The 26766-nt window shown below is 43.3% G+C and overlaps 1 protein-coding gene across 1 annotated transcript; it reads left to right on the top strand.

Moving 5' to 3' along the window:
• The first annotated feature begins 1447 nt into the window (after positions 1 to 1447).
• LOC114668859 (gastrula zinc finger protein XlCGF26.1-like) lies at positions 1448 to 17915 on the top strand. The gene is made up of 3 exons (XM_028824852.2): positions 1448 to 1578; positions 12777 to 13213; positions 16222 to 17915. The coding sequence occupies exons 2-3, from the start codon at positions 12844 to 12846 to the stop codon at positions 17616 to 17618; spliced, it is 1767 nt and encodes a 588-aa protein (XP_028680685.2). The 5' UTR covers positions 1448 to 1578; positions 12777 to 12843; the 3' UTR covers positions 17619 to 17915.
• Positions 17916 to 26766: the final 8851 nt, after the last annotated feature.

Here is a 26766-nt window from a genome sequence, read left to right as displayed (position 1 = left end):
AATTTTGGCACATAAGCAGCTACTCCAACTTTTCCTGTTGTAGTTTCTTTAGAACTGTCTGTAAAAATTGAAATCGTTCCATAAAATTTCTTATTAATATATCGATTAACAGTCTTCCATTCTGGTATATCCATCCATCCATTATCCACCCCGTTATATCCTAACTACAGGGTTACGGGGGTCTGCTGGAGCCAATCCCAGCCAACACAGGGCGCAAGGCAGGAAACAAACCCCGGGCAGGGCGCGAGCGCACACACACACACACACACCAAGCACCCACTAGGAACAATTTAGCAGCGCTACCCACTGCACCACCGTACTGCCCTCATTCTGGTATAACAAATTGATTTTCTTTTATTAAATCACACAAATTTCGATCAACTATTGGTGATGGAAACAACCAAGGGGGTGTTCCAGTCCAAAGCTAATTATACTTTCTGTGATATTCCCAACAATCATTCGCCACATGTGAATGATTATTTCTATGCCCTCTTACATTTTTCCAATATTTCAACATTAATTGCAATCTGCGAAGCTGTAGCGACAATTCTCTCTTTTCAAGTAATATGGCTGAAACTGGGGAGAATCTCTTCGCACATTCTTAGAGCCCGTGCTTGTATTCCCTCTAAACATTTTAATCTTGTGACGCAGTGGTAGCGCTGCTGCTTCGCATTAAGGAGACATGGGTTCGCTTCATAATAAAATGCATTTCTGAACATTTTCCACGCCAAATCAAAAAGAACTAAAGTATAGAAACGTGTATAGTAAGGCACCCGGTAAACCAGCACCATTGTGTAGTTTTGATTATTTAATGTAATGTTCTCTGACCCTTTAATCCATTTTTTAATGTATATAACCTGTTTGTATCTGGGTGGCACGGTGGCGCAGTGGTAGCGCTTCTGCCTCGCAGTTAGGACACCTGGGTTCGCTTCCCGGTGCCTCCCTGAATGGAGTTTGCATGTTCTCCCTGTGTCTGCATGGGTTTCCTCCCACAGTCCAAAGACATGCAGGTTAGGTGCATTAGCGATCCTAAATTGTCCCTAGTGCGTGTGTGTGTGTGTCCCGCGGTGGGCTGGCATTCAGCGCGGGATTTGTTCCTGCGCCCTGTGCTGGCTAGGATTGGCTCCAGCAGACCCCCGTGACCCTGTGTTAGGATATTGCATGTTGGACAATGACTGACTGACTGACATTTTAATCTTGAAATGCAGCAGACTCATAAACCACACATCCGCCCTCGAAGACTGACCTTATTAAACAGATACAGATAGCCATTAAAGATTTTCTGGTAGCTCCCCAGTCATAACCACACACACATACAGTCTCTTAGTATATTCAACACCCCGTTACACGGCTTTGCACTTTGTGAGTCACGGCGCCTTTAAACCTGTTGCTTGTACGCATTCGCGTTTCTTGGCATGCGCATGCAAATCTTGTAGGCGGTGCCTGCGTCGAGTGCCGCGAGACGTCATCAGGAGCGACGGATTGTGAGTCCACGCTACCGCCTGTCACTGGGCAGGGCATGAAAGGAGAGGCTGCAATCGAGGGAGGCGGGCAGGAGTGCGGACGACTTTAGAAAGAGTAAGTGCTCGCGGTCTGAACGTGACACTTAACGGATGTGAGAGTTTTCATTCACTCCTCTCACAATTGCTTCAAGACGTATTCGTGTCCGTTAACAAAACCACCGGACTAAGCTCGAGTGCATTCCCCTGTGCGCGCCCCCGCGATTCACTTCATGTTATCGAATCCCATTTATGCAAAACAATAACCCAAACACACCGTCGTCGCCTGCTATTTATTCCATTCCGTTTACGCCGTTAGCCGCGCCCTTCTCGAGGAGTTCAGTTGAAAGACCGGAGCGGCGTTGGTGACCGGCCGGTGTTCTGACGATTTGTCCTACTTTGTCGAAGTATCCTACCGTAGTTTATTTCGACAGATGTATCTATCGATTGGTGCTACCTTATCCAAACATCCTACCTTTATAATGCATATGGGTAGATCATCTCGATGGGGTAAATAACACTAACTAAACATCCTACCTTTATAATGCATATGGGTAGATCATCTCGATGGGGTAAATAACACTAACTAAACATCCTACCTTTATTATACACATGGGTAGATCATCTCGATGGGGTAAATAACACTAACTAAACATCCTACCTTTATAATGCATATGGGTAGATCATCTCGATGGGGTAAATAACACTAACTAAACATCCTACCTTCATAATGCATATGGGTACATCAGTAACACATTTCCAAGGACTGAAATATACTGCAAAGCTGACACATTATATACAATATAGTATAGCAAAATAAACAACAACTGTATTACATACATTATGAATGAAGTATGTGTAATATTTTCTATTGAACATATTAAGTGAAACTTTTAAGGTCCGTAAAGCACTTTATTTGAGGGCATTTCAAATAAAACAATAGCACATCATAGGAAGAATAGAAAGGCTTTAATTTACATACATTTGTGAACAATAAAACACTCCAACAACAAAGACCAAAGAACAATACTTATTTATCTATACATTTTTTACAAACATATGCTATTTCAATTTTTCCATTGTATTTTGCACATTCAAAATGTGCCCAGCGACTGCACATATCACACTGCACCTGAAAAATAAAACATAACGATTAGTCTGAACATTGAAACAGTAATAATAATAATGATGATTCAATTAACTATTTCTTCCGATGCGGCCAAGCAAGTGTAGAAGCAGTTAATATGTTACTTGTTAAGTTATATTACTAGACCCCAAGAACAAAATTTTGAAGAGTGAAAATGAGCATAGTAGGATATTATATTATTGAGGGTGGTACATGTTGAAATATTGTTACCATTTCAATTGTGCTTTTGTTGGGATCATCTTCCACCAATAATCTTCTGCATTGCCTATAATCACAGTTGTTCTCATTAGTATACAAGCTTTAACATCAGTCATTTGATTAATTTTCAGTATTTTGAAAAAGCAATAGTAGCGTTAGGTGTAACATAGTGCTGTTATTCAAAATAAGAAAATAATCTTCACTCAATATTTAATTTCCTTTCAATTATTTTATTGCTAGTATGCTAATATTTGCAGCTTCTGACAAAATAATTCATTATTCATAATACATAATAATATAAATTTACACACAGAGCTGTAAGTAAACACTCACCGGCAAGTCAACTGGAACCTCTGAGGGGAACACTGCTTCTCTCCCATACAGTAGAAATGGGGAGTGCTTTGTTGTAGTGTGAATTTTGGACCTCAATGAAAAAAGTGTGGCGTTAACAGTTTATTTATTACACACTATGTCAACAAAAGCAACAGATTACTTGGCATGAATGGTATATACACCGTATATGTTACACCCATTCATTTATTGTAAGTCGTAGCATTAAACTTATAACGTTATACCATGTCATCAGTTAAAAATACCTATGCAGTAAACTGTAATAAATACATTAATGTAGTAAGGCTAAGAAAAGCATACATATTACTGAAATACAGTAACACCTCAAACTTCAACACTAGGTAGGACAGATCGACAAGCAGTTGGTAAGCTTCGAGAAAAGTTGCGTAATTTTGGTCTACACTTGCGTAGTATCAGTAAGTAGATCATTTCGATGGGTAGAATGTTTCGTTAGAACACTGGCCCTCCGTTAAAAGAGCAGCGAGGCTTTACACGTCTGATTAGTAAAAGAGAACAACATACTGAAGGAGAGTCGGAAATGGCTAAGACATGAGAACGAATACAAATCAACAGAAAGAGAGACAAGTGTGGTGCCGCCGCGTGTGACTTCTGTTTATTAACTCCACCCGGGAACTGTAAACTGAATATTTACTGATAAAGCTTGGCCATCATCATCAGCATGTGTGGATTTATACAGTTTCACTGTCAAACATTCTGAAACGCGCTTAATCAAATTTCAACAGCACACCTTGACATGCATTGCTTGAGTGGAACGTTTTATTTATTTTTGTATTCCTTTAGTCAATGTCCATCCATCCATCCATTTTCCAACCCGCTGAATCTGAACACAGGGTCACGGGGGTCTGCTGGAGCCAATCCCAGCCAACACAGGGCACAAGGCAGGAACCAATCCCGGGCAGGGTGCCAACCTACTGCAGTTAGTCAATGTCAAATGTGGAAAACTCTTTATGTTTCAGTGCTGTTAATGAGTATTGGAGAAGTGAATGGAGATTTGAGGTCAGCGTTACAACCTCACACCTCCAGTAGACTGAATCTGAGCCTCTGTGTGTGGAGTGTGCATGTGTGCCCTGTGAGCTTTTTTTATTATTCCTTTTCCTTCACCACACACTCTTAAGATGAGATGTCAAACCGAGGGCCTGACCCTCCGTGGTCATAAATAGGCGGTTCTTCCCTTTAGGATTTCCCATGGCACACTGGTCAAAAGAGGAGCACAAATATTTAGTTAGTGGAGCTACACGGATGGCACGGAGGCACACAAGATCCCTTCATAACATGCAGGATGTATCCCAATGTCCAGACTAAAGTGCTCACCATGGCCCCCAAATTATTCCCCCTTTTTAAATGGCTCTCTCTCTCACCACTTCACCACCTAACAGCTAATGTGTAGTGAGAGTACTGGCACAAAAATGGCTGCTGTCCCATCCTTCAGGTGGATGCTGCATATTAGTGGTGGTTGAAGTGGCTCTTCACTCACAATGTAAAAGTGCTTTGAGTAGTGAGAAAAGCAATATATAAATGTAAAGCATTAATATTAAAGATGCACAAGTGTATTGGACTGACAAATCCAACTTGGCTCAGTGTAGTCGTAGGCACAAGATTGAGTGACCCTATGATGGCCTTTATCGGTTTCCTGCCCTGCCCTGGCACTCTGGGTTACTTCCCACATCACAGTGACTTCTGCTTGTGCTGGTTTTGTACTGCACCATGGTGGAGAGGTGGAGGCTCATTACCGTACCATGGCTGCTATTGTGCTGAACCCAGCCAGGCTGTGTGGGTCACCTCCATGTACTCCACCCACACCCAGGCCCAGCTTTCCTCTTTTGTGCCAAGTAGTCTTTGATTCAATCTGAATGTTCATGAGGTTCAGTAATGGGCTGTTCTTTGTGTGGCTCCTCCCCTTAGGATTTCCCATGGCACACTGGTCAAAGAGGAGCACAGAAATTTCAGTTGGTGGAGTGAAACGGATGACCAAGGCACACTGGGCCTCCACCACCCCAAGGTCACAACACTGAGAGGAGCTGTGGTTTAAGGGGAGATTATTATTGCGCTAATTATAAAAGTATCAAAGACGTCGTGAGTTTGTCTGCCATGTTTACTTCCACAAGGTGAAATCTTGTTGTAAATAAAGTTGAAGTCCTGTTGTATAAATTTAAAAACAAAGTCTTCCATTTTATTTTTTTTTTAAGTTCCGTATCACGTCGCTGCCATCCTCCACCACTAAGCGATTTTTTCCAGGCAGTTTTATTTGTAAACCTTTAGCAGACGCACAACTCCTCTGTTATACGTGACCTTCTGTGACTGCTCAAACTGCGGGGTCCAAATGGCTGTGGATACAAACAGCCTTGTCCAAACTGCTATGTCCTAACACAGGGTCACAGGGGTCTGCTGGAGCCAATCCCAGCCATCACAAAGCAGGAACAAACCCCAGGCAGGGTGCCAGCCCACCACATGGCACACACCCACACCAAGCACACACTAGGGACAATTTAGGATCGCCAATGCACCTAACCTGTATGTCTTTGCACTGTGGGAGGAAACCCACGCAGACACGGGGAGAACATGCAAACTCCAACACAGGGAGGACATGGGAAGCGAACCCAGGTCTCCTAATTACGAGGCAGCAGCGCTATACAAACAGGTTATATAAATAAAAAAAACTGGATTAAAGGGTCAAAGAACATTACATTAAATAATCAAAACTACACAATGGTGCTGGTTTGCTGGGTGCCTTACTACACAAGTGTCTATATTTTAGTTCTCTTTGACTTGATGTGGAAAATGTTCAGAAACGGATTTTATTATGAAGTCCTTTGACTACAGTTTATGGTGTGGGGGTCCTGCCTCATTGAATAGCCCAGTGTTTTTGTTGAACCCAGAAATCATATTCCAGACAGGGTAGTTAATATATTAAAATTTATAAAATGTGCTGCACTGTAAAGCACCATTTCATGTGGCAAACTGGTCAAAACTTGACTCTAGCAGGCAGTGTGGTGAAAGCTTTGGACTTCAAACCCTGAGGCTGTGGGTTCAAATCCCACTACTGACACCACGGTGTGACCCTGAGCAAGTCACTTCACCTGCCTGGGAAAACCCAAAGAAATGTCACCAGTTGTAAGTTGCCTTGGATAAAAGCGTCAGCCAAATAAATAAATGTAAAGGCGTAACTTCAACTCGAAAAGTAACAAATTTATCTTTGAACTGCAGGCTGTCATCGTTTCACTAAAGTACAGATCTTGTTACTCCATTGCAGTGTTTTAGTTCTTTTTGATTGAGGTTGGAAATCTTCATAAATACACAGTGGTTTGTATTCTTGTGAAGCCCTTCCCCTGTGCTGAACAGCTCGGTTACATGCAGGCTGCCGTCAGGTCACTAAAGTGCAGAAGTCATTACTCGTGGGAGGCATCAGGCTCCATGACAGTGATGGTAAACCCCAATCTAGTTGTAGTGAGCAGCCATGTAAGTCACTTATTGGCCTCAAGAAGTGCACAAAAATTAAGGGTTTGATTCGTGAAACTCCTATGATGCTTTCTGTTAAAATCGATGAGGGCGAATTCCACTCTTCCTGATGTCTGCCATCTGCGGAAACCAGCGGCGCTCCAGCCACCCCAAAACCAGACACACAACTGCAGCACGCAACACACTTTAGTCTCTCGTGGTAAACGCCTTCCCCCGTTTCCCACCTGTAACAGCACAGTTTAAAGCACCAAAGCCCAGTCCTTTTCTTCTGTTTCTTTTACTTGTGTGCCACACACAGACACGCATGCTAGTGGGTCTGTCAAGTGCTAAATCTTCTTCTATAATCCGCTACCGTGGCTGTTCGTTTGTCTGTCCAGGATTTTAAATCACCTGTAGCTCGCAATCCGCTTCACCGATTGACCTGAAATTTGGTACACATATACTACGTGATGTCTACTACCCGCTTTCGGGGTGATGATTTTTATTACTCTTTTTTTTTAATTTGATTTTATTATAGAATCAACTCTCAGCAGAGCGCAGCAAGGCAGCCGTGTGGCTCATGCGTACGTGAATCGTTCTCATTCCCTAGCACCTTCGCCGTCACTTCCCCTACCTCTTCATATCTTAAATCATTCTTGAGGCAGATTGAAGACTTCAGTGCCAGCTTAAGTGAAAAATTAAGAAAAAGTACTAAGTAATTGCAATACAAAAACTAACTTAATCAGTTTTAACGCGAAAAGATGACAACGAGAGAAGAGAAGCAGCTGGCTGCTAGGGTGGAGTAAAGAAGAGCTGCTCAGGAAGCAGCAAGCACATCAACCTCTGAGCAAACGAATGCTAAACAGAGAAAGAGGATGAAAACTAGGAATACTCAAGTCAAGTGTAACGTGCAGTGCGCCGTTACTGGTCTTCAATAATACGCTACCGTGGCTCTTCGTTTGTCTGTCAAGGATTTTAAATTACCGGTAGCTCGCAAACTGTTTGACCCATCGACCTGAAATTTGGTACACATCTACTACATGACGTCTATTATCCGCTTTCGGGGTGATGATTGCCCTCCAAGGTTATTCCTCTTTTTATTTTTATTTTATTTTATTGTAGAATTAACTCTCGGCAGCACAGCGGATGCATATGGGCGCCGTTCTCATTCCCCATCACTTTCACAGTCACTACCCCTACCTCTTCATATCTTAAATCTTTCTTGAGGCACATTGAAGACTTAACTCCTTGTTGCCTAAATTTATTTACAATAATTTCAAAAAAGAAATGTGTTTTTGCTGTCAAACAGATGCTTCCCATTACTTGCTCTTCTCACAATAACCCCGTGACGCCAGCGCATCATGACAACTGATACATGACGCTAATCCAACGGCCTTACTTGTGGCTTTTGTACTTGTAAACGCCATTCATGTCTGTCCTTGTCACGGTGGTGCAATATGCAGGATGTCACAGGAGCTCCAGTCACCTCCATGAGCTCTTTACATGTTGAACGGCATGAAGCACTTTTTAAAATTCTAACAAGGTCACCATAATCAACATTAGGACTGGCTCAGCAGGCTAAAGGGTGACTGGATGGACATCTCATGATTGCTGTTATTCATTTACCAGACAAAGGTCTTTAGGTCAGACAAAGTTAAAAACTAAAGGTTGGCTTCAACGTTCACACACGTCAGCCTAAACTCGCAAACCCAGTGTTTCACCTTGTGAGGAGCGACTGTCCCTGCCAGAGTGGATTTGGATTCCTTACCTGACTGGGATGGCAATATGTCCAGGTCATTGTCCCCCACCCACCATAAACTAGATAGATAGATGGATACTTTATTAATCCCAAGGGGAAATTCACATACTCCAGCAGCAGCATACTGATAAAGAAAATTTTAAATTAAACTAGGTGGCAGTTCTAGGGCTATACCCACAGGGCATCATGGGAATTATAACTCCTTGGGGCAGGCCTGTCGGGGGTTGCAGAACAGACTAGAGCAGGGGGTCTCCAACTCCGGTCCTGGGGCCTCATGTGTAAACGGTGCGTACGCACAGAAATGTTGCGTATGAACGTTTCCACGCTCAAATCGCGATGTATAAAACCTAAACTTGGTGTAAAGCCACACACATTTCCATGGTACCTCATACCCTGGTGTACGCAATTTCTCCGCTTGGTTTTGCAGACTGGCGGCACCCAGCGTCAAAGCAGTGCTACTGTTCCTGCGTGGTCATCCTTTCTTTCTTAGACCCACATTCCTGATGCGGCTTTATAAATACACTGAAACTAACTGCATATTGTTTATTAGTGTAATGCATCTGATTGTAATTAACCTGCAGCAATATAATGGTCCAGGGAATAGCCATAGTATTCCAAATACCATAACTGCTTTAGCGTTGTTACTCTCACTGCATCTTCTTCTTCTTTCAGCTGCTCCCGTTAGGTGTTGCCACAGCAGATCATCTTTTTCCATATTACTCTCACTGCACCACTCGGAGTATTTATATCACTGTATCTGAGTGGGGAATCACAGCAGCAGCTGATCGGAAAGAGAATTATCGGTACACAGCATGAAGCAGACGCTGCCTCAGCCACGGCAAAACACTTTAGAGACTTCCCAGTACGGACTTCGCGGTTTAGAAAAGGTTTCATCCCAAGAACTCTAAACGCACTCAATCAGTCCATCAAGTGCTCCTTGTAGAACTGTTTACTTATAAGTACAATTACCTCACTGTAAACTTGGGATACAGTTATAATATTGCACAACCTGCGCCACTTTATAAAGCACGTATTTACATATGATGACGATCTCATTTTTAAGATGAAATGCAGCAAAATATGTTGATTATATTATACAGATAAAAGTTTAACTTCATTTAAATAATCTGTATTGTTAATAATTAAACATGTGAGGACACGGCGCCGCAGCGCTAGCTAGTTCAGGGATTGTTCCTGCATTGCATTGTATTCTTGCTGGTGCTGACGCGACACTGGAAAGATAGACAGATATAATAATTAAACATGTACTACGAAGATATTTCAATGTTCCTTAAAAGTTTTGAAGAATCGGCGTTCTAAGCTTACAGATGGCTTCACGTCTATTACAGAGCTGATTGTGTGGTGATTGGGTATTTGGAGAAAGGAAAGTAAGGACAGGAATTGGTGGTTAGTACGTTTGAAAGAGACAGTACTGCTGTGATAAATTATGTTATTGAAGGTCGCACATGGCGCAGCAAGCCTCTTGCGTGAGACATGAACAAGCACTGCGCCACCGTGTTCCCATATTTAATAACATGCTTTCATTCCTATCATCATGAAAAAGATATCGCGTATACATCTCAGTATTTTAATTATTCAGAGAGCTGTAATATCATGAATGTAATGGATTCTGTGTCCTGTCGGAGAAAGAGAAAACCCGTTTAAGAAGCAGGTAGTGATTCACACACAGAGCACATAGAAGATCAAATACAGAACAAAGCATTTAACGTCCTACTTTAGTTACAATGGGATTTGAGAAACTAGTAAACGATTTTAAGATGAAGTTTATGATGTTCTACTTTAATGGCAAAATAAACTACGTGATTAAAGTGGAAATTTCAAGATTAAAGTTGACATTTCGTGCTTTTTTCCCCACTGTGTGCCTATTTTTTTTTTGTCTGTACCCTAATAAGCTTTCATATGACACTCAGACGGTGGGCTATGACTCGCCTTTTCATGGCGACTTTGATATGTGATTTCTTTTTTATTTCGGGTACTGTGTGACTTTGTGAACTTGATCTTTCGAGTTTCTCTGACACTCTGTCACTCGATCAACTTCCTTTTGTTGATTATATCACTGTTTACACCAACAAATAGTACGTTTTTCCTTTGCCTCCACTTGGTATTCGCTGAAATTCTTATATTTTCCCCTGTGCTTTTCCCATTGTCTTTTCTCAGAAGGCTATTTATATTGATTTGCATATTGAAAGAGGCGTAATTCTGAGAGGAGTTGGGGCGGGACAGAAGGCGCGTGCACGTGCGTTACTTTTCACGCTGATCGGGATTTATGTAGTGGAAGAATGTGAAAGTTTGCGTACGTACAGATTCCTGCATCTGGATTTTTCTGTGCGTACGCACATTCCCACTTTTGTGCTTACGCCATGTTATAGTGTGAGTTCTACGCACGGCGTTATACATGTGGCCCCTGGAGAGCTACTGTGGCTGCAAGGTGTCATTCATGACCAGTTTTTGCTGCTAATTAACTTTTTCTTTTTATTTTAATTGACTTTTCTCAAGACTCTAACCGATGAATTGATTCTTTTTTCCTTAAACGGCACCTAAACATAAATTTGATGTGAAGTGAGCCAACAGATGACCCGCTAAGTTGGGGCCTCAAACTCCAACCTACTTCAGTTTCTTAATTTGAATCCGATTCTCGTTGCTAATTAAACTCGTTAGTTAATTCCATGACGCTCATTCTGCCATGGCAGACATTTCCAAAACTGTTGATTTTCTTTTTTTTAGGAGCGCTGGCTGTCACAATGTGTTGTGGAGGAGCTGAGCAGATCAGCATTACTGAGGCCTTCACCTTTCTTCATTTTCAGTTATTGTGTGATGGACGCAGGTTGTTGTTTGGTTCATTTTGTGTCTTAATATTGTTTGGTTGCTAATTAAGGGGCCTGCATCTTAAGTTGTGCTTTAATTATAATTAAGGCAAAGAGTTAATTGGCAGCAAAATCTGGTCACTAATTAAGAAAAGGGTTAGAATGAAAACCTGCAGCCATGAAGGCCCCTCAGGACTGGAGTTTGGGACCCCTGGACTAGAGAGTTCTACTTTGTGCTTCTGTGCCACAGTTTCGGGACACTGGAAGTTCTTCAGGGTCTTCAATAAAAGGCCTTGTCCAGGTGAGTCACAGACCGGTTGACACTCGCCTTGTGCGGTGCAGAGTACAGAAGAAACAAATACATTGAATTTTTTCTTTGTCATAAATCCCCTTGTTTTGAACCCAGGACTTGTCTGTGTAGTCGTTTTTGGGGCTCTCTGGTTCCCCCTGTTGATCACACCCTACTCACCTTCGCACTTTCAGCAGGTTACGTTCCTTTTTCATCACCCCTTCCTGTTAGGCGTCAGTCAGTCAGTCAGTCATTATCCAACCCGCTATATCCTAACACAGGGTCACGGGGGTCTGCTGGAGCCAATCCCAGCAGGCAGGAAACAAACCCCGGCCCACCGCAGGGCACACACACACACACACACACCAAGCACACACATGGGACAATTTAGAATCACCAGTGCACCTAACCTGCATGCCTTTGGACTGTGGGAGGAAACCCACGCAGATACGGGGAGAACATGCAAACTTCATGCTGGGAGGACCCGGGAAGCAACCCCTTACTGTGAGGCAGCAGCGCTATCACTGCGCCAATGTGACGCACGCCTTCCTGTTATGCCTGTCTTTCTTTAACTCAGTCCTGAGACCCTGCTTGTTTAAACCTCCCTCGACGTAACTGATTACACAATACAGGGACCCCCAAAAGCACTGTATGTTTAATCCAAGTAGTGAAATCTGCTGACCCACAACTGCACAAAGTGGTGGTCTTCTTTCAGTTTTTTGGACCCTCACTCCACTCCACAGTTTGTCTTCCATCTGATAATTTGATGTGAAGAGCTGTGAGTTAAGATCAACTTTATTAATCCTGTGGGGAAATTCAAGCGCGTACAGCAGCAGAATCATAAAAAGCAAGGATACAGACTCGCAGGATAGATAAGACAGCCAATCAATCGGTAAATAAATATGTTTATTTTAATTTATGTATTTATTTAGCAAATAATTTGCACTGAATTTGTCACTGAAGCAGTGGGCAGTAAAGACCCCCAGAGATGCTTCTTAGCACACTGTGGTGGAATGAGCCTGTGGCTCATAAGTGCTCCAAATGAGAGAGCGCCACCTAGTAGGCATTTTTCATGATGGCATCCAGTTTTGCCACCATCCTGTTCTCCGCAACAGCTTCCAGCGTGTCCAGGGTTAGTTACAATCAACGTGCTGTCTGATTAGACATAAGAGGTGTAGGAAAATGAACTTGAAATGTCTTTAGTATCTGAATAGTGCAGCTTTGACCGAATAACATCCTGTTCTTTCCTCAGAGAGAAAAGCTGCTGCTTACCGTAATACCAAGAGGGACGTGAAAGACGTGAGGCTGACACGAATATCATGGAGCAAAGACCCATAAGTATTAAGGAAGAGGAGTGTGAACGGGAGCCTGTCCACCCTACACAGGAGAGTCTCTGCATTAAGGATGAGGACTGTGAACAGGGGTCGGTGGGCATTAAAGAAGAGGAGTCTGTCAGCTTTGAGACACACAAACGTAAAAGTGTGGAGGGGGTCGAGGAAGATGACCTTCATTGTGGCTGTCAGGATGGAGTGGTGAGCGGGTTTGTCTCTTCTCAAATCAGGGCATCTCTGCAGCCTTCTATCCATGTGAAGTCTGAATCATCACAGCCAGACGCAAAGACGGCTGAGGAAACGTCAGCTGTTAGAACTCGGGAACATCAGCCACCATCTACAAAGAAGTATGGAGGAAGTAAGTATAAAATTGTGCAAAGTTGAGGGTCATGGGCCTCACTGGTGAGATCTTTTTTGAAAAACTTAGAAATGGAGTGAAATTGATGTTTTTTTAATACTTAACATGGCTTGGTAGTTCCTGCATGTCAATGTTCTAAGGGTTTGCAGTTTGCTTTTCTTTCTTTGTGCGACTGTTGTCCTCCTGTCCTTGGGCTATACAAAAGTACAGTTGCAAGACAAACTCGGTGAACCCTTGGAAATTCCCATTAATTCCTCCTGTCAAAGTGGTCCGATCTTCAGCGTAGCAAAGCAAAGTAAAAGCAAAACACTGCAAGAAATGCTGTAACTGATTGGATTGAAATGAAATCATTGAATATAGAAAAAAGAAAATTAGCTGAGCCCTGAGTAGGTTAGTGTTGGATCGGTATAAAAAAATGTAAACTTCGTTATCAAACTCGGCTCTTGGCCGGTACCAGAATAATTCAAAAAGCAAACAACAGACCCCTCACACCCGTCCTACGGTTTCTTCATTCCCCCAGCCCCCATGCATGAACCCTCCATTCATCGGTAAGCCTACATAAGTTTACATTATACAGGAGATTCACTCGAAAGAGGCCCCGAAAATTATTCTGTTGTAACTCCCATTAGGATGAAGCAATCTGAACCAAATGAAATCTGCTCTATACCTTAACGTAGGTGTAATCGATTAAATTACATGCAATGCTGGAAGTGGTTTCTGTTTTCTGCCAGCCACCTTTCGACGCAGTGCTCCATGTTCCTGAACGTATTGGCAAGTGTTTCTGGAGTGGTTTGGGGGGGATAGCAGCAATTTCACATTGGATGTTTTCCTTCAAATTTTCCACCGTGTGAGGCCTTTTCCGATACACTGTTCCTTTGAAGGTGTCCGATCCGGCAACCATGGTGGCCAAAGCCCCCTTTGAAATGACCCTGTTGCTGAAGAAGGACTCAATGTCTGCCACGCTCCTTGCCGATATGTGACACGTTGCTCCATCTTGCTGGAACTAACCTTTTGTTAACTCACGATCATCCAGTTGATTCTGACATTGCTTAAACGAATTGCTGACCCAATAGGTCAGTTAGTCAGTCACTTTCCAACCCACTATAGCCTAACACAGGGTCACGGGGGGTCTGCTGGAACCAATCCCAGTCAGCACAGGGCACAAGGTAGGAACAAATCCCTGGGCAGCAGGGCACACACACACCACACACTAGGGACAATTTAGGATCGCCAAAACCTGCATGGATCACCTAACCTGCATGTCTTTGGACTGTGGGAAGAGGAAACCCATGCAGACACAGGGAGAACATGCAAACTCCATTCAGGGAGGACCCAGGAAGTGAACCCGGGTCTCCTTACTCTACCACTGCGCCACCATGCTGCCCCCCAATAAGTTCATACCATGAAGATGCACTGCTTAATACTGCACACCACTATCCTGATGAAGTGACGGAGTGAAGGGGTAGGGTGGTATGCACCCAGAAGTTGCAAATTGCTGTGCGGCGCCTACCTCATCGCTCCGACGCAGGGGCATCCCGGCTTGTTTGAAGCTCTATATGCTGAGGAGCACATTGCATGTTGTTTCGTTCAGATTGCTTTGTCCTGGCGAGAGTTGTTAAAGAATATCTGGGGCCTCTTTCGAGTGAATCTCCTTGTCTCTACAGTGACCCCCATGATGTTCAGGACAAAGACCCTTTTTTTTTATTTCCCCCATCTGCTCCACAGTTTAAAATTATAAATCAGACAATTTAGACATCGTGATTAAAGCGCACATTCCAGACTTTCATTTAAGGGGATTTGCAGACACTTTTTCTTCATGGTCCCCCCATTTTAGGGCACCATAATGTTTGGACACAGCACTGGCAGGTCTATTAAAGCCGTTATCATATTTAGGACTTTGTTGCATATCCCTCGCATGCAATGACTGCTTGAAGTCTGTGATTCATAAACACCAGCAGGTGATGCTGGTGATGCTCTGCCAAGCCTCTAATGTAGCCATATTCTTAACGAAAAGCTGATATTATACCATTTTAAAAAATGTGAGAGTAGGATATGTGGACTCACCACATATATGCTTGGCACAGCACAGAGGTGGCTGTTTGAGCCTTTCCGGTTTATGCCAATGAAGGTCGCCAGCTGAAACAATGGGCGCTTTACACAAAGAGTGGCACTGACTAATAGTGTAGATGGACAAGTGAAAAAGAAGAGGTGTCCTGGACAGGGAAGAGACACAGGATAATGACCTTTGAAGTAGAAGGACGAAAGTTCAGCAAAGCTCAAGGAAGACCTGGCTAGCAAGCGTTGTAAAATCTGAATGTTGGTACCATGCGCCCCGTATGTGAGTGCAGGTGCTGCTTCACTAGAAGCAAAAAACTGACGTAGAGAGAAATAGAGGTGGAAGTGGCAGCCTCAGGTCCAAGAGAAGCTGAGACCAATGGCATCTCTTGGTCAGTTTAAGTGATAGCGCAGCTCGGTTAAGGGGTCCCCCACAGTAACAAGAGCGAAGGGATGAATAATGCACATACAGTGGGGTATAGAAAAGAATCCCCTCTTCAGAATATTCACATTTTCATGCTTTGCAGTTTGAAATTAAGGCACGCAGAAAAATATTTTTCCTGCTGTATTTACTCAATTCAATCATCTTGTCAGTTATGCCTATCAGACATGATATGTGTAGTAGTTAACTATGCTGATTGGCGATTCTAAATTGTCCCTAGTATGTGCATGGTGTCTGGGTGTGTGTGTGTCCTGCGGTGGGTTGGTGCCCTGCCCGGGATTGGTTCCCTACCTTGTGTCCTGTATTGGCTGGGATTGGCTCTAGCAGACTCCCGTGACCCTGTGTTCGGATTCAGCGGGTTGGAAAATGGATGAATGGATAACTATGCTGAGTGTCTTTACGATTGCTTATTTTGTTCCAAAATTCAAGTTTATTAAATTGTGACTTAATTTAAGTACTAAGAGAGCAGATTGAAAATAATGTTTTCTTTTTCCTTTTAAACTTCATTTAGGAGACACATTTCACTGCTGCTCAGAATGTGGCAAACGATTCTTTCATAGTCAGAATCTTCAGAATCACATTAGAGTTCACACTAGAGAGAAGCCATTTTGCTGTCTTACATGTGGCAAACGTTTCTCTCTGATCACCAATCTTCAGAGACACAGAAAAATTCACACGGGAGAGAAGCCGTATTGCTGTTCTGAATGTGGGAAACAGTTTTCACAAAAAGTCACTCTTTTCAGCCACAAAAAAGTTCATACGGGAGAGAAGCCGCATTGCTGTTCTGATTGTGATAGACAGTTTTCACAAAGACAGAGTCTTTTAAAGCACCAAAAAATTCATACAGGTGAGAAGCCATATTGCTGTTCTGAATGTGGGAAACAGTTTTGTGACAAGAATAGTCTTCAGAAGCACACTAGAATCCACACTACTGAGAAGCCATATTCCTGTTTGAAATGTGGCAAACAATTCTTAAACACTAACAGTCTTAACCGGCACATAAGAACTCACACTGGAGAAAAGCCATATTCCTGTTCAGAATGTGGCAAACAATTCTCGCAAATCAACAATCTGCAAAGACACACAAAAATACACACAGCAGAGAAGCCGTATTGCTGTTGTGAATGTGGGAAACAGTTTTTGAAAAGGAGCAGTCTATTGAGCCACAAAAACATTCACATGGAAAAGAAGCCATATCACTGTTCAGAATGTGGGAAACAATTCTTTAAGAGCTGTAATCTTCAAAGCCACATAAAAATTCACACTGGAGAGAAGCCATATTGCTGTTCAGAATGTGGGAGACTGTTTTCACGAAGATACAGCCTTTTGAAGCACAAAAAAATGTATATGGAAGAGAAACCATATTGCTGTTCTGAATGTGACAAACAGTTTTGTCAGAAAAGTACTCTTCAGAGGCATACTAAGATTCACACTGGAGAGAAGCCATTTTGTTGTTTGGAATGTGGCAAACAATTCTCAAGGACTAGCAGTCTTAAGTACCATATAAGAACACACACTGGAGAAAAGCCATACTGCTGCTCAGAATGCGGCAAACAATTCAGTGACAAGAGGAATCTTCAAAGCCACACAAGAGTTCACACGGGAGAGAAGCCATATTGCTGTTCTGATTGTGGCAAACAGTTCTCCGACAGGAGCTCTCTTCAGAGCCATAAATTACTTCATACTGGAGAGAAGCCATTTTGCTGTTCTGAATGTGGTAGAAAATTCTCGCGCATCACCAATCTTAAGAGACACCGAAAAATTCACACGGGAGAGAAGCAGTACAGCTGTTCTGAATGTGGCAAACAATTCACACGACTCACAGGTCTAAAGAAACATGCAAAAATTCACACAGAGAGAAGTCCCACTGCTGTTCTGAAAGTGACAAACCGTTTTAGAAAACCATAATCTTCAGAGGCTCAAAGAAATTCCCATGACTTGAAACAATTTTCACTTATGTTTAGTCTTAAGCAACATACCAGATTTCACATGGGGAAATAACAAAGGAGAGGATATAAGAAAAAAAAATGAAGATCCTGCTCAGCCTACATGGAAGGAGAGAGATTGTGTAAAGTCTTAGCCCACATATAAGAGTTGAATTGTAGCTTTTGATGATGTCTAGAGCCAGAGGCAGGATCCAGCAGTCAAGCATTCCTTTTTAGTTGGATGGACTCTTTGAGTATTACTGAGTCTGGATTGGATAGGAGCTGTTTATCTTTTGATCTCTTGCTTTTGATTCAGGACTGTGTTTGGGCAAACCATTTTACCCATTTTCATTCATTGGATTGTGTTTTTTTTCTATTTTAATATTAAATCCTTGATTTATAAAGATTCTTCATTGTCCTTCTGTACACAAGCTGAGGTTTACGGTTACCCTCCTCCTTTTTGGTATATTTTAGAAATGTTTAAGTTTGTTTTAGATGCTAAAATACCTTTTGTGTCTGAGGCTGGTCATTGGAGTGAGGCCTTTTCCAGGCAGACAGAGGAGGCCTGGCCAGGACGTTGAAGTCTTTTGGATGCCTAACACCCTTTATTTGCCATGTCCATATCTCTAATCAATATCAAATTAAAAACAAAAAGGCCTTTGATAGCATGGCACACTTTTGGATCCTCAAATGCCAGAGACTGTGCAAAATCCACTCAATGTCTGATGCATGTTAACAGAACCACTTAGCCATACTGGCAAACAATCCACTCATACCGGACACGGCTATCGAGATAGCAGGCTACACAGCACACCGGCAAGACAGGACAGAGAGCTCCGATAAGAAAAGAGGAAGGGGGTCTGTGCATTTATGGGAACAATAGCTGGTTTACGAATTCCACCAGATACTGCTGTCTAGATGTGGAGTTTATGACAATTAAATGCAGACCCATATACCTCCCCTGTGAATTCAACGCCATACTGCTAACTGCTGTGTACATAGCACCAGATGCTAATGCTAACTCGGCTCTGAGGCTTTTTCATGACACCATCAGCAGTAAACAGAGCAAGTATTCTGAGGCTGTTCACATCATTTCTGGGGACTTTAATCATGCAGATCTAAAAGCAGTTCTCCTCAAATTCCATCAACACATAAAATGTGCAAACAGGGGAGTAAAAACACTGGACAAGCTGTACACAAACATCAGACGGGCCTATAGGGCTAAACCCCTAGCACACCTTGGCCAGTCTGATCACACGTCCCTGCTTCTAATCCCTGCATATACCCCTCTCAGGAGACAAGCTCCCATTATGACCAGGACTATTACCATACGGCCCGAGGAGGCCTCCCAACAGTTGCAGGACTGCTTCCAGAACACCGACTGGGAGGTTTTCAATCACCAAGACTTGGAGAAACACACTACAGCATTCCTGGATTACATCAGGTTCTTCTCAGACAACATCACCAGGGACAGACACATAAAGATTTATCACAACAGGAAGCCCTGGATGACGAGGGAGGTCCAGAGTCTGCTGAAAGCCAGGAATACTGCTTTAAGGTCTGGGGATGGGGCTCCTTACAGTGTAGCCACAGCAAACCTGAAGAGAGGCAGCCGAGTGGCCAAGGCAGTGTACAGAAGGAGGATAGAGGACCATCTGAGGAGCAACAACACCATGCAGGTGTGGCAGGGTGTCCAGCACATCACCGGCTACAAATCCAGTAACTCCTCGACCGCTGAGGGAGACGCTTCACAGGCAGAGAAGCTGAGCATCTTCTTTGCCTGCTTTGAGGCGATGCCAACAGCAGCTCCATTACAGCCACATGTTCACAACACAACAGCAACAGACTCACGGTGGAACAGTGTGAGGTGAGGTGGGTGATGAGGAAGGTGAACCCAAGGAAGGCTGCAGGACCCGATGGTGTGGCTGGACGGGTGCTGAAAGACTGTTGCTGATCAACTGGCTGGAATATTCACTAGGATTTTCAACCAGTCCCTGTCCCAGTCCACTGTCCCATCCTACCTCAAGTCCTCCATCATTGTTCCACTGCCGAAAAAATCTATCATGAACAGTCTGAATGATTTCCGCCCAGTGGCACTCACATCTGTCATCATGAAGTGCTTTGAGAAACTGGTGCGGAGTCATATCATCGCCTGCCTTCCAGCAGACCTGGACCCATTTCAATTTGCTTACAAAACAAAGAGATCCATGGAGGACACTGTGGCCACAGCCCTTCATGCTGTTCTGACCCACCTGGAGCAACATGGGAGTTACATCAGACTTCTCTTTGTAGACTTCAGCTCGGCGTTTAATACCATCCTCCCACAACGACTGGTGTCCATACTGGCAGATCCAGGACTTCCATCACTCACCTGCAGTTGGATACTGGACTTCCTGTCTGGTCGCTCCCAGAGGGTCAGACTGGGTCCCCACATCTCCACTGCTCTCAGCCTCAACACCGGGATGATACAGGGTTGTGTGCTCAGCCCGCTCCTCCACACCCTCTACACATATGACTGTGTCCCCACTCACCATAGCAACAACATCATAAAGTTTGTGGATGACATGACGGTGGTTGGACTCATCTCGGACAAGGATGGTGAGCTGGCATACAGGGACGAGGTGGAGCGGCTGTCAGAGTGGTGCACAGTCAATAACCTGCTCCTCAACACCACAAAAATGAAGGAGCTTGTTATTGACTTTAGAAAAAACAAAACTGACACCCAGCCACTCATCACTGGTGGGGCCTGTGTGGAGAGGGTCAGGGTGTTCAGGTTTCTGGGTATGGAGCTGGAGGATGACCTGACCTGGAGCGCCAAAACCAAGGAGCTGCTGAAGAAGGCGCAGCAGAGACTGTATTTTCTGATAATCCTCAGAAAGAACCATCTTCTCAAAAATCTTCTCCTTGCCTTTTATCACGGTCCCATTGAGAGTGTGCTCATGTACAGACTGTGTGTGTGGTACAGCAGCTGCACTTCCTCAGAAAGGAAAACACGCCACAGGGTGGTCAGGACAGCGGAGAGAACAATTGGTTGTACCCTCCCCACTCTGGAACAAATCTACACCTCCTGATGCCGCAAAAAAGCAATAGACATTTCACAGGACTCATCACATCCCGGTCATTGCCTCTTCCAGCTTTTGCCATCGGGCAAGAGATACAGAGCTATGAAAACCAGGAGAAACCGCCTTAAAAACAGCTTTTATCCAAAAGCAATCATGGCCCTGAACTCAGAATAAAACTGCTCCATATTATTCAACCAATGTGCAATATAGACCTTAAGTCGACCAGTGTAATTTGTATATTTAACCAGTGCAATCTGTATATATTACAAGTGCAATTTGTATATTTTGTAAAGTACTTTTATTACTATTTGGTTTGCTATTATTTTCTCTCTTCTTTTTAACTCTTATGCCTCACACTGAGTCGACTGCACCTTCAATTTCGTTGTTCCTTTGTAAAAGTGACAATGACAATAAAGATCTATCTATCTATCTATCTATCTATCTATCTATCTATCTATCTATCTATCTATCTATCTATCTATCTATCTATCTATCTATCTATCTATCTATCTTCCCTTTGACAAAGGACGGATTGCAATTCCAAATATTAAAATATGGAAAGGAGTATTTCAAGGGGATTCTGTCTCTTCAAGGTTGAGATGTTGTGTAAAATGAAAATAAAAACAGAATACAATGATTTGCAAATCCTTTTCAACCTATACTCAATTGAATACACTACGAAGACAAGATATTGAATGTTCAAACTGATAAACTTTATTGTTGTTTTGCAAATCTTCACTCATTTTGAATTTGATGCCTGCAACCCGTTCCAAAAAATCCTGGACAGGGGCCTGTTTACCACTGTGTTATATCACCTTTCCTTTTAACAACACTCAATAAGCGTTTGGGAACTGAGGACACTAATTGTTGAAGCTGTGTAGGTGGAATTCTTTCCCATTCTTGCTTGATGTACAACTTCAGTTGCTCAACAGTCCGGGGTCTCCGTTGTCGTATTTTGCTCTTCATAATGCGCCACACATTTTCAATGGGAGACAGGTGTGGACTGCAGGCAGGCCAGTCTCGTACCCGCACTCTTTTACTACGAAGCCACGCTGTTGTAACACATGCAGAATGTGGCTTCGCATTGTCCTGCTGAAATAAGCAGGGACGTCCCTGAAACAGACGTCACTTGGATGGCAGCATATGTTGCTCCAAAACCTGTATGTACCTTTCAGCATTAATGGTGCCTTCACAGATGTGCAAATTACCCATGCCATGGGCACTAACACACCCCCATACCATCACAGATGCTGGCTTTTGAACTTTGCGCTGATAACAATCCGGATGGTCCTTTTCCTCTTTGGCCCGGAGGACATGACGTCCATGATTTCCAAAAACAATTTGAAATGTGGACTCGTCAGACCACAGCACACTTTTCCACTTTGCGTCAGTCCATCTCAGATGAACTCGGGCCCAGAGAAGCCGGCGGTGTTTCTGGGTGTTGTTGATACAGTGGTGTGAAAAACTATTTGCCCCCTTCCTGATTTCTTATTCTTTTGCATGTTTGTCACACAAAATGTTTCTGATCATCAAACACATTTAACCATTAGTCAAATATAACACAAGTAAACACAAAATGCAGTTTGTAAATGGTGGTTTTTATTATTTAGGGAGAAAAAAAAATCCAAACCTACATGGCCCTGTGTGAAAAAGTAATTGCCCCCTGAACCTAATAACTGGTTATTAGCAGCACCCTTAGCAGCAATAACTGCAATCAAGCGTTTGCGATAACTTGCAATGAGTCTTTTACAGCGCTCTGGAGGAATTTTGGCCCACTCATCTTTGCAAAATTGTTGTAATTCAGCTTTATTTGAGGGTTTTCTAGCATGAACCGCCTTTTTAAGGTCATGCCATAGCATCTCAATTGGATTCAGGTCAGGACTTTGACTAGGCCACTCCAAAGTCTTCATTTTGTTTTTCTTCAGCCATTCAGAGGTGGATTTGCTGGTGTGTTTTGGGTCATTGTCCTGTTGCAGCACCCAAGATCGCTTCAGCTTGAGTTGACGAACAGATGGCCGGACATTCTCCTTAAGGATTTTTTGGTAGACAGTAGAATTCATGGTTTCATCTATCACAGCAAGCCTTCCAGGTCCTGAAGCAGCAAAACAACCCCAGACCATCACACTACCACCACCATATTTTACTGTTGGTATGTGTTCTTTTTCTGAAATGCTGTGTTCCTTTTACGCCAGATGTAACGGGACATTTGCCTTCCAAAAAGTTCAACTTTTGACTCATCAGTCCACAAGGTATTTTCCCAAAAGTCTTGGCAATCATTGAGATGTTTCTTAGCAAAATTGAGATGAGCCCTAATGTTCTTTTTGCTTAACAGTGGTTTGCGTCTTGGACATCTGCCATGCAGGCCGTTTTTGCCCAGTCTCTTTCTTATGGTGGAGTCGTGAACACTGACCTTAATTGAGGCAAGTGAGGCCTGCAGTTCTTTAGACGTTGTCCTGGGGTCTTTTGTGATCTCTCGGATGAGTCGTCTCTGCGCTCTTGGGGTAATTTTGGTCGGCCGGCCACTCCTGGGAAGGTTCACCACTGTTCCATGTTTTTGCCATTTGTGGATAATGGCTCTCACTGTGGTTCACTGGAGTCCCAAAGCTTTAGAAATGGCTTTATAACCTTTACCAGACTGATAGATCTCAATTACTTCAGTTCTCATTTGTTCCTGAATTTCTTTGGATCTTGGCATGATGTCTAGCTTTTGAGGTGCTTTTGGTCTACTTCTCTGTGTCAGGCAGCTCCTATTTAAGTGATTTCTTGATTGAAACAGGTGTGGCAGTAATCAGGCCTGGGGGTGGCTACGGAAATTGAACTCAGGTGTGATACACCACAGTTAGGTTATTTTTTAACAAGGGGGCAATTACTTTTTCACACAGGGCCATGTAGGTTTGGATTTTTTTTCTCCCTAAATAATAAACACCATCATTTAAAAACTGCATTTTGTGTTTACTTGTGTTATATTTGACTAATGGTTAAATGTGTTTGATGATCAGAAACATTTTGTGTGACAAACATGCAAAAGAATAAGAAATCAGGAAGGGGGCAAATAGTTTTTCACACCACTGTATATGGCTTTCACTTTGCATGGTAGAGTTTTAACTTGCACTTGTAAATGTAGCGACGAACTGTGTTAACTGACAATGGTTTTTTGAAGTATCCCTGAGCCCACGTGGTAATATCCTTTACAGAATGATGTCGGTTTTTAATGCAGTGCCGCCTGAGAGATCGAAGGTCACGGGCATCCAGTGTTGGTATTCGGCCTTGCCGCTTACGTGCAGAGATGTCTCCAGATTCTCTGAATCTTTTGATGATATTATGGACAGTAGATGATGAAATCCCTAGATTCCTTGCAATTGTACGTTGAGAAACATTGTTCTTAAACTGCTAGACTATTTGCCCATGCAGTTGTTCACAAAGTGGTGAACCTCGCCCCATCCTTGCTTGTGAACGACTGAGCCTTTTGGGGATGCTCCTTTTATACCCAATCATGACAAACACCTGTTTCCGATGAACCTGTTCACCTGTGGAATGTTCACAACTGGTGTTTTTTGAACATTCCTTAACTTTCCCAGTCTTTTGCTGCCCCTGTCCCAGCTTTTTTGGAACGTGTTGCAGGCATCAAATTCAAAATGAGTGAAGATTTGCAAAACAACAATGAAGTTTATCAGTTTGAACATTCATTATCTTGTCTACATAGTGTATTCAATTGAATATAGGTTGAAAAGGATTTGCAAATCATATTCAGTTTTTATTCACGTTTTACACAACGTCCCAACTTCATTGGAATTGGGGTTGTAGATGCCCTTAGAGCTCCATCGTCCAGTAACTGGTAGGGCGGCAGATACATTCGCTAAAGAATTGGCAAACACTATTAGAATGACATTTAGGCTCAACAAATGTGCCAAAGCAACTTTCATTAGTGGGGAAAAATATTACTGAAATTATCAATCTTGATCAAGAGTGTGTCATCAGTTATTTAGATCCAGAAGAAATGTTTAAGTACACGAGAAGTAGTAAATGTGCAGATATACATCACAAGCCACTAAGACAAACACTTGTCAAAGAGTACATCAGCAGAGTGAGAAGGGTGCTCACTATAGACATCAAAATTAAATGAATTGATTAGCTTGATTCTATCTTAAATATATAATTATATATATATATATATATATATATATATATATATATATAGACAGAGAGAGAGAGAGACACTGCTCAAAAGGCACACTTTTGAATCCGAGTATAGCATCAAATCAGTGACACTTCTGGGCTACTGATCTGGTCAGTGAAGTAGCAGAGGGGCTTGTTCATCAGTTTCAGCTGCTTTGGTGCACTAGAGGGGCAACAATGAGACGACCCCCAAAACAGGAATGAATGGTGTAACAGGTGGAGGGAGGCCACTGACATTTTCCCTCCTGATCTGTTTTGTCACTCGTTTTGAATTTGGCTACAGTCAGTATCACTACTGAGGCGATACCTGGACCTACAGAGGTGGCACAGGTAGTCCAACTTCTCCAGGATGGCAGGCACATCAGTACATATCATTGTCAGAAGGTTTGCTGTGTCTCCAGCACAGTCTCAAGGTCATGGAGGAGATTCCAGGAGACAGACAGGCAGTTCCTCGAGGAGAGCTGGACAGGGCCCCTCGTAGAAGGTCCTTAACCCATCAGCAGGACCCTCCGGTATCTGCTACTTTGGGAAAAGAGGAACAGGATGGGCATTGGCAGAGCCTACAAAATGACCTCCAGCAGGCAGGCAGGCCACTGATGTGAATGTCTCTGAGCAAACCATCAGAAACAGACTTCATGAGGGTGGCCTCGGGGCTGACGTCCTCTAGTGGGCACCGTGGAGCTCGATTGGCATTTGCCATAGAATACCAGAATTGGCAGGTCCTCCACTGGCACCCTGTGCTTTTCACAGATGAGAGCAGGTTCACCCTGAGCACATGTGACAGACGTGAAAGGGTCTGGAGAAGCTGTGGAGAATGTTATGCTGCCTGTAACATCGTTCAGCATGACCTCATTGGTGGTGGGTCAGTGATGGTATATCTGGGGGTGCATATCCATGGAGGGATACACAGACCTCTACAGGCCAGGCAACAGCACCTTGACTGCCATTAGGTATCGGGATGAAATCCTTGGACCCATTGTCAGACCCTATGCTGGTTCCTCCTGGTGCACGACAATGAACGGGCTCATGTGGCGAGAGGATGAAGGAATTGATACCATTGATTGACTGCCCCCACCCCACGCTCACTCGCCTGACCTCAATCCAATAAAACACCTCTGGGTGGGATGTTATGTTTGGGTCCATCCGACGCCTCAGCCTGTTAAGGAGTTCAGTGATGCCCTGGTCCAGATCTGGGAGGAGATCCCCCAGGACACCTTCCCTTTTCTCATTAGGATGTTGTCGGGGGGTTTGGGGGGAGCATACAAACTACCGGGTATGATCTGAAGTTGCTGCAATGAAATTTCGTCAAAATTGTCTCACCTGCCAGCCACTGCATCATTTTTTCCCTTTGTCTTTGAGTTCAGCCCTTTCTCTGTCGGTTATCATTTTCATTTCTATCCTTTCATTCCTAACACATCACCATATCAGTCCATATCAGAAAAGATAGCCAGCAGGATTTGTTTTCCCATTGAGATCTGATGTGTTCTCAAAGTGTTCCTTTAATTTTTTGAGCAGTGCTAGATAGACAGATGTATAAAATATTTGTCTTTATTTTTGTAAATAGCAGCGGCCCCAGCACTAACCCCTGCTGGTCACCACTCTTAACATCGGCCCGTTCTGATGAGGTTCCTCGCACCATCCTCACCCTCTGCTTCCTGTGTCTGAGCCAATTCTGCACCCATCTACCCACCACACCCTGAACTCCATGCCCAGCCTCTCATGTGGCACCTTATCAAATGCTTTCTGAAAGTCCAGATAAATAATCTCATCTGCTCCACTCTGATCGTATCCTTTTGTTGCCTCCTCATAGAATTCCAGCGTGTTAGTAAAACACGACCTCCCTCTCCTGAACCTGAAAGCGTATCTGTGTTGTGTTATTTCTATGTTGATACT

This window comes from Erpetoichthys calabaricus, chromosome 1 (assembly GCF_900747795.2).
Source record: "Erpetoichthys calabaricus chromosome 1, fErpCal1.3, whole genome shotgun sequence".
Taxonomy (NCBI): Eukaryota; Metazoa; Chordata; class Cladistia; order Polypteriformes; family Polypteridae; genus Erpetoichthys; species Erpetoichthys calabaricus.
Note: the sequence above shows the minus strand (reverse complement) of the source record. Positions and strands in the feature narration are given on the sequence as shown.

Excerpts from the sequence above, each read along its gene's own strand:
- LOC114668859 (XM_028824852.2), top strand. The coding sequence starts at position 12,844 with ATGGAGCAAAGACCCATAAGTATTAAGGAAGAGGAGTGTGAACGGGAG. Across the intron at positions 13,214-16,221 it reads TACAAAGAAGTATGGAGGAA|GAGACACATTTCACTGCTGC; the intron begins GTAAGTATAAAA and ends AACTTCATTTAG.